This window comes from Pteropus alecto, unplaced genomic scaffold, assembly GCF_000325575.1.
Source record: "Pteropus alecto unplaced genomic scaffold, ASM32557v1 scaffold433, whole genome shotgun sequence".
Classification (NCBI taxonomy): Eukaryota; Metazoa; Chordata; class Mammalia; order Chiroptera; family Pteropodidae; genus Pteropus; species Pteropus alecto.
Genome location: NW_006433953.1, coordinates 2,319,143 through 2,327,296, shown reverse-complemented (window position 1 = coordinate 2,327,296; position 8,154 = coordinate 2,319,143). Strand labels below are relative to the sequence as shown.

The 8,154-nt window shown below is 34.6% G+C and overlaps 1 protein-coding gene and 1 pseudogene across 1 annotated transcript in view; one reads left to right on the top strand and one right to left on the bottom strand.

Moving 5' to 3' along the window:
* Positions 1 to 2,013, top strand: part of LRIG3 (leucine rich repeats and immunoglobulin like domains 3) — a 47,341-nt gene extending 45,328 nt beyond the window's left edge. The window contains exons 19-20 of the mRNA XM_006908978.3: positions 1 to 208; positions 1,436 to 2,013. Coding sequence (XP_006909040.1) covers positions 1 to 208; positions 1,436 to 1,680 — 453 coding nt within the window. The 3' untranslated portion in view covers positions 1,681 to 2,013. The remainder of the gene's footprint in view (positions 209 to 1,435) is intronic.
* A 2,945-nt stretch (positions 2,014 to 4,958) lies between these two features.
* On the bottom strand, positions 4,959 to 5,077 carry LOC112477425 (annotated as a pseudogene).
* Positions 5,078 to 8,154: the final 3,077 nt, after the last annotated feature.

Sequence of the window (8,154 nt, the reverse complement as noted above, 5' to 3'; positions counted from 1 at the left end):
TGCTACCCATGTCCTCATCCGTCAGAAGAATCGTGTGAACAGAGTGTCAGTGACACTGGATGGCCATCACATGTGAGGAAGTTCATCAACTCTACTCACTCTCAGTACGAAGGACCCGGAATGAAAAATGCACGTCTAAACAAGTCCTCTTTAGATTTTGCTCCAAGTTCAGAGCCAGTATCAGTTCCTTCAAGTAATTCGTTCATGGGTAAGTTTATTAAATTATGAGATACTTCGACTCAGGACCCATATTCCATGTTGCACGTCAGAGAGCAATGAGAGCTTTGAATGCCAAACTGGCGAACAATGTTTTTTTGTTTTTTAATGCTGTTATGACATTCTATTTGTTACTATACATGTTTCTAAAAGCAAAGTCAGACATGGAGGATTTCTTTTGATTATGTGTTTAATCCACAACTAAGCCTAAGGAGCTTTCTGGGTAACACTGTGTGTGGCATCATCTAGAACACAAGTTTCGGGAGTGACTTAGCAACTCAGTTTGTCAGCCACGTGGAAAAAGTGGTTTTGGGCCACAACAGCCTTCGGGGTGGAGTTGTGTGCACTGCATGATTGTGGTTTGGGATGTCTGATGGCTTATAACTGAACCCACAGTCAAAGGGTGGATGGCCTCCTACCTGGCAACAACTGCTTGCCAGCCAAGCTGGACTACCTCTGACAAGGGAGACCTCAGAGCCATAAAGCCTGTGTCAGTGGTGGTGGACAGTGGCTGGCACCAAGATTCGTTTGCAGATTTTTTTAGTCTGGTGCATGGGATCAATGGGGTGGAAGAACTGAGATCATCTTTTCACTGAATAGAGATGTGGGAAAATAAACCACAACTTGTCTTGCTTTTTAAAAAATTGAATTTTAAAATATTTTACCCAGCTATTAAGAAATTTTATGTTTTGTAACAGTATATTTATATTCCTTTTTGAAAAAGTGAAAATAATATCTTTAATACAATTGCAGGAATTTGAGTCAATTGTATAATATTTTGCTACTAAAAAGGAAAGGGCACGACAGAAGGATTATTGTGAAAGAAACTTTATTCAGGCACAGTTTATTTTTATGGTACTGTCTAAATGCCCTTCATAGAAATTGTGTGCTCTAAAGTCCTAAAGCTAGGTTTTGGGAGAACTTATACTGAGGAACTTCACTCCTCAATGATTAATATTACTAGAGGTCATGAGAAGTGATAAAGAATGGATGCATGTATTTAGAAGAGGCGTATGAGAGGGGTGTAAATATCCTCAGATCCATTCTGTAAGTCTCTGACCATAACACAAATATACATACATCCCAGTACCATTATCCGGACCTGTAGAAAATTATTCTTTTTGTTCATGGGGTAAGGTGCTCCATTTGGAATGCTTTTTGTTGATTTACATGCTAGCAAAAGGAGCATATGCTCAAGGGGTTTGTTTCTTTCTTTCAGGAACATTTGGAAAGCCTCTGAGGAGACCTCACCTGGATGCCTTTTCAAGCTTTGGACAGCCATCAGATTGTCAGCCAAGAGCCTTTCACTTGAAGACTCATTCTTCCTCAGACCTAGACTCTGAGTCAGAGGAAGATGGGAAAGAAAGGACAGATTTTCAGCAAGAAAATCACACATGTACCTATAAACAGACATTAGAAAACCACAGGACTCCAAATTTTCAGTCTTACGACTTGGACACATAGACTATACTGGGACCAAAGAGCACTAACATACTACCTCAAGTGGGCTTTTATTTAAAAGAGAGAGAATCCTATGTTTTTAAATGGGATTAGAATTTTAAAAGAATAAAATGACTTATTTATACAGATGGACCAAAATTACAAAAAGTTATAAAAATTTTATACTGGGAGTAACTTTCATATAAGAATTCCTTTCTAAACTATTTTATAACTTTGTTTTATGCAAAAAAAAAATCTTATGTAAATTAATGGTATAAATTCATGACTATTTTATGTATTTTTATAATGCCAGATTTCTTTTTATTGAAAATAAGTACTAAAGCATTTTAAATAATACCTGTCGTGTCTTTTTTTGAGTAGAGGTCACTTCATTTTATTTTGTACATTACATTTAATAAAATGTGTCATTTTGACCCACACTCCATCAAAACATTTTTATTGTTTTTAACACATTATAGGCTTAATTATTTCATATTATCATGTCTCAAATTGATAAAAAATTATACACCACACATAAAAATAGGAGCAAAAAATGACCATTCTGCCTACTTACCAGGGTTGTAATACAGACTCAAATCAGATTCGTGTATGTGAAAGCACATGGAGAAACGAGAAGGAGCTACAGAGATTCGAGATACATTATTGCTAACTCTACAAACAAAAGATTTATTATAGTCTCGTGTAATATGTGGTACAATCACCATTACTCAAGTCACTAGTCAAGCCACGTTTCCTTAATTATAATGATGCCTTACGTAGTCTAATGTCTTCTGCTTTTCCAAATAGTTTCATGTTCACCATCCCTTTAATTGTAACGAGAGTGGTTTATTGCATGTATCTGTAGTTAAAACGGCTATAGTAGAGGTGGGTTTTCATCCACTATTTTAGGTTATAATGGGATGCTAGTATAGTTCTTTGCTGTTCTTAATGATTTTCTGCTGAACGAGCAGTTCTTATAGAAAAAGTACTTGTAAGCTATTCTACAACATTTTTAAAAAATGAAATGTTTTTCTAAATTGGTCATCAGCTCTGCTTGTTAAAAACTATCAAATCTGTTACTTTAAACACATAAAATTATTTAAACTATTTGTTTTAAACAGTAGTTAGGTGAAAAGGTCATTACATGCCTGGCATATATATGTAAAAAAATGAATATAGTCATTTTCAAAATTAAGTGACAGTTTGAAATAATTTAAATTTATTAAGTTTAATCATTTAGCTGATGTTTTTTTTTTTTTTTTTAGTAAATTCTGTTCACATCTGTAGTTTAAAGAAGAATTCTTTCTAAAGATAAATTGGTATGGAAAGGGGTTAATAGAGCACCTTAAGCTTTAAAATCCACTAACCTATTGAAGGTGTGAATTTATGTCATTGTCAGTTCTTTGAACTAAATTAAAAGCAGGTATTAGAAAAGTGGATTCTTAGAGGATATAGTGGGGTAAAGTTTTCCTGCTTAGTGAGTTTAGAGCTTTGTTATTTGTGAGCCAGAAGCCTGGAACCCAGATTGCAATAAGATTTTCCTCCTTTAATTTAGACACCAGAGTCCAAGACAGGAAGTCAATTCTTCCCTGGACCACCAGTGACTAAGTGCAGAGAAGTGATTTCATATGCTTGCCTTTATCATATTGCCAGATTTTCAAATCTTATTGTTAATTTGTCTTCATTATTGCCAGATGTGATACAAGCATCGCTAGGGGCCTATTCAATAATTATGACCTTCTTTTAAAGGATTTAATTTTTCCGAACAAGCACAAAAGCTTAAATCATTAATGCCTGAAATTCAAAACTTACATTCACTCTACATCAATATGATTTTCCCCTTTTACTCTGTGTGTTGAAATTTATGGATTATATATACTCTTAGCTGTTTGGAAAAACAGGAGGGGCTCAATTTTTCCTCAACATTTGCAGGAAAAGAATATAATTTTGAGACTCCATATTGAATTAACAAAATACATCTAGTGCGTATTCAGATACACTAAAATAACCAACAGGAAGAAAACCCACATAAATAAATATCAAATCACTTGGTTTATTTATGAGGAGGAATGCTTAAAATTTTTGATTTAATCTTTCTTTGCTTTCTGATTCAAAATCAGTTCATGTACAATATGCACTAATAGATATTCACACAACTTTTGTATTTTTTTCTTCCACTATTGACACTAACGATGAGATAGTCGCTGTGTATAATCTTACCTGGTTTTTGTTTGTTTGTTTGTTTTTTAAGATATTAGGCGGAATTATTCCTTAATTGTGGCAGGCAACATTTTATAAAAAATATCTGGAACATTTACAATTTATTTTCACAGTGGCCCTACAGAAAGAACCAAAAGTTATTTCTCAGAATAAAGCCAATGGCACTATTTTTAAAAACTTGATTAAAAAAGGGGGGGTGGTGGAGAAAAATGACTTGGTCTTTGTACACACTGAGGGATTTTAGTCCTTTTGATTTAATGTAATAGGAAGTAATTTATAGCCAATATTACAATAGATGTGCTAGATTGGTATTTTTTAAAGAGAATGAGAACCAAATGTCGTTGCAAAATGCCTGCTCTGTCCCTCCTACTCTTGGAATCTGTGGTGATTGGACTTGTGTAATAGGATAATTTAGAAATCATGATTTAAGAGAGCATTCTATTAACATCGAATAACACAATGTCTTGCCAGATCTCTTAGCGTCTTCAAAGAGGGGTACAGTTTCTTCATGAATAATTTCAATATTCCAGAAATATCTAGTTACCAGAACCTATCTTTTCCCTGGTGGTTTTTAAGCTAACGTGTGCTTGAGTACTGACAGTCTTGAGAGTTTAGATTTGACCTCAACTGGCACAGAGGTATTTTAGTTGCTGTTTTCTTTTAACAGAGGGTTTGCCCACATACATTTATTTACTGAGTACTGAATTATCCCAATATTTTTAGCCATTTGTATTTTGTATTTTGTTTTTCACTATTTTTTTTTTTTTTTTTTTTTTTTGAGAAATGTGATGTGGTGGGCTGTCTTTTAATAAAGGTGTTTGATTTTACTTGAGGTATATTATCAAGTCAAAACAAGAAAGTTTATATTATAGATTGAAATGTATACAATTTATCAAAGACTTACTATTGTAAAAATTGCAAGTATATTTCCCATTCTTATTCTACTGTCAAGGATCTGAATTCTATATCCTAAGTTCCATATCCTCACATATGATGATTGCTGTCCATGAACACAAGAAATTATGACCAATATTCACATGTAGCTTTTTATTAGGATTACATTTTTTAATTTTTTTTTTTAACTCCTGCAGCACCTGGTATTCCTAGGTGGTCTCCCATCCAGGTACTAACCAGGCCCGACCCTGCTTAGCTTCCAAGATCAGATGGAATCAGGCACGTTCAGGGTGGCATGGCCATAGACTTAAAGAATTTTGAAAATACAATTTAAAGAATAAGGCAAAGCAATTCATAACTTAAGTTTCATTCTTGGATTTTTACTTTTCTTTTTCATATATCTGTTGAATTTCCTGGTTGATTTTGGATTCTAATTTGACGAGTTTGACTTTCGTACATCACATTTGAACACAACACCTAATGCCTTCATGAAATTATTGTCATTTTTTGGTAGTTATTTTGATATTTCTGCATATGGTTTTATTTTGACCTATCTACAGCTCAGAGTTAACACTATCAGTTCTCAAACATTTTTTTATTTACTAAGTTATATATTTCACACAGGTGAGATAAAATTAGGTAAAATCGATCCTTGTCCTAATTATCAATGGGACAGGAAACAGGTTCATAAATACTTATAATACAATGTGTTAAGCTATAGCTTACTAGGGCCTATGTAACTGGCACTAATTTTGTCTAATTCTAACTGAATACCTAGAACAAGCTGATTATCTTTTTTTTTTTCCCACCTGCATCCCAAAACAATTTTAGTTCTGGTACTGTCTTGCTTGTTTAATCATCAATAATCACTATTCCTGTTGATTTTGCACTTGAATTTTTCTCAAAGCCTTTCTCTTATCCTGTTACTGCAGCCAAGTTCAGACCCTTATCTGTCCCTTGCAGTAGTGTCTTTTTGTCCTTTGTCTCATTCAACTCATTGTTTCCCTGTTATTAGAATTATTTTTCTAAAATAGATCAAAATTTGCCACTTTCCTGTTTAAAATCTTCAAGAGCTAAACTTTAAATCCTGATTACAGCATATAGGACCATGTCAGGTCTACTAACAGACCAAGAAAGATGAGAACTGAGAATTTATCACTGCATTTAGCAATGCAGAGATCATTTGTGACCCCGATAGTAACTGTTTTGGTGGAGTCTTGGCAGTGAAAACTTGATTAGAGTAGGTTCAAGTGAAAATGAAAAGAATTAAGTTACATAAAGTATAAACAATGTTTTCAAGGTGTCTGCTACAGCAGAAAAGAGAAATAGAGCAACAACTGCTGTAAGAAAAAAGCCGGATAAAGAGAGTTTTGTTTGATTTTGTTTTATAAGACGGTAGATAAAAACCTGGCATATTTTCATGCTAATGAGAAAGATCCAGTAAAAATGATGATGCATGAGAGAAAACAAGGGATGCAAAGAGAGAATTGTGCCAGAGTCTAATGTACCAGTGGGCAGCCTTAACAATGAGCATGCATGATAGCTCAATTCTGGTATTAAGAGGAAAGGCAGACTGCATGGGCACTGATACAGGCACATGTGGTGGTGGGAGCTAGTGGGAGTTCTCTTCTGATGTCTTCTAATTACTCGGTGAATAAGGAGCTGACTGAGATTGAAAATAAAGGAGGAGATGTTAGAGATATGACACCTGCAAAGTGGGAGAATAATGGTAATAAAATATATAGTATAGAGTCTAGACTGCCCTAAGAGCCTGTTTGAGTTTGGTGCACATTTATGATACTTTTTTTTTTTTTTCAGCCTTATTGAGCTGTGTAGGTGGAAGCATGGAGAAAGCAGAGATCTGTATTTATCCAGGATTGTAGTTTTGTCATGTGAGAACAATGAAGCAAGGAGTAAAGGATTTGGAAGTATATACCTATAGAGATTGACTGGAATTTAGCTGGGTAAGAAGAGGAGATAAGGACAATGGTACTACTCTCAAGAAATTCCTATTACATACACAGCATTGCTGGAGTAAGAGGCCTATAGGAATTGTCCTGCATAGTTCTAGAATCATTAACACACTGTGTTATTCAAAGTTTATAATCCTTCGATGTTCATAACACTCTTCCCATTTTACAGGTGAGAAACTTGAGACTCAAAGAGAGTTAAACAGCTTCCCCCAGGCCAGGGAGTACTAGAGGATCCAAGATGTGAACACGGGTCATTCTGACTTCAATATCAGTGATACATTCCTTCGACTTCAATTACTTTGGAAAGCTCCCGTAAAATGCAGGCCAGCAATGGTCTTTTATTTTGGGTATTCGTATGGCTCTGTCAGAGTATTGTCAGGACAATGGTGGTAGAACCCAGGCTGTGGAGAGTTGAATACTGATTTGGTGATAAAGACAAGTATAGTCAAGGTTATCAAGGAGTGTGGCAATGAAGAGAGGTTGAAAAATGTGTCTGTACTTTGAAGGAGAAGAAGGATTGAAAGAAGTCATTCAGGGTGGGGTAGGCTCCCATGAGTTTATAGAATTAGAAGAAGCTAATGAAAATCATTTTTAGTAAATATGTAAGAACTTTTTGGCTAATTGGGAACCACAATATACCATGGATTTTACAAGTGAGTAAAATAAAAGCCTATTTAAGAGATTAGGTCATGGTAAGTACATTGTGACTGGAAGATATACTCCCTAACTCTCAATTAATAATTTTTAGAGTTTGAGCTTGTGAATACTAATGTCATTTTTCTTCACACTAGATCCCCACCCATTGCCCAGATGTAACTCAGAAAATGCACACCTGCCAACACTAAGCCTTCTAAGCACCCAAAGAAATGGCTCATAAATTCTGGATTCCTATTGGCCACACATTAAAGATTAATGCATGAGAAGGTAAGCCAACTCTTTAATGATGTCGTTGTTGTATGATTAGATTACTACCTTGTGATCAATTTAATATGTACTGATAAACATGGTGAAATTATGTATCTACTGTTCCACAATTAAGAAGCTTCAACAACTTTTTTAGAGGAAAGTTGGAAATAAGTATCTGAACTAAACCCATTTAATGTTTGAATATTCACAATTGAGTTTATTTTCAGGGGGGCCATATTTTTGGAAATGTCTAGGAGCATTCACTACTAGAGAAGTGTGTTACAGGAATGAGAAAAAAAAGAGAAACTTGCTACTATAAACAAATTAGATCAAACCTCACCAGTGCTTTTTATTTATTTGTAGAACAAATATTGACAATATTATACAAATGAAACAAGTGTTTATAATTTCATGAGGCATGTTAGTTTAGTGGTGAGATCCCAGATTTAGGAGTTAGACATTACTGCTCTAACTCATTATGAAAGCTGTGCATTATTTAATCTCT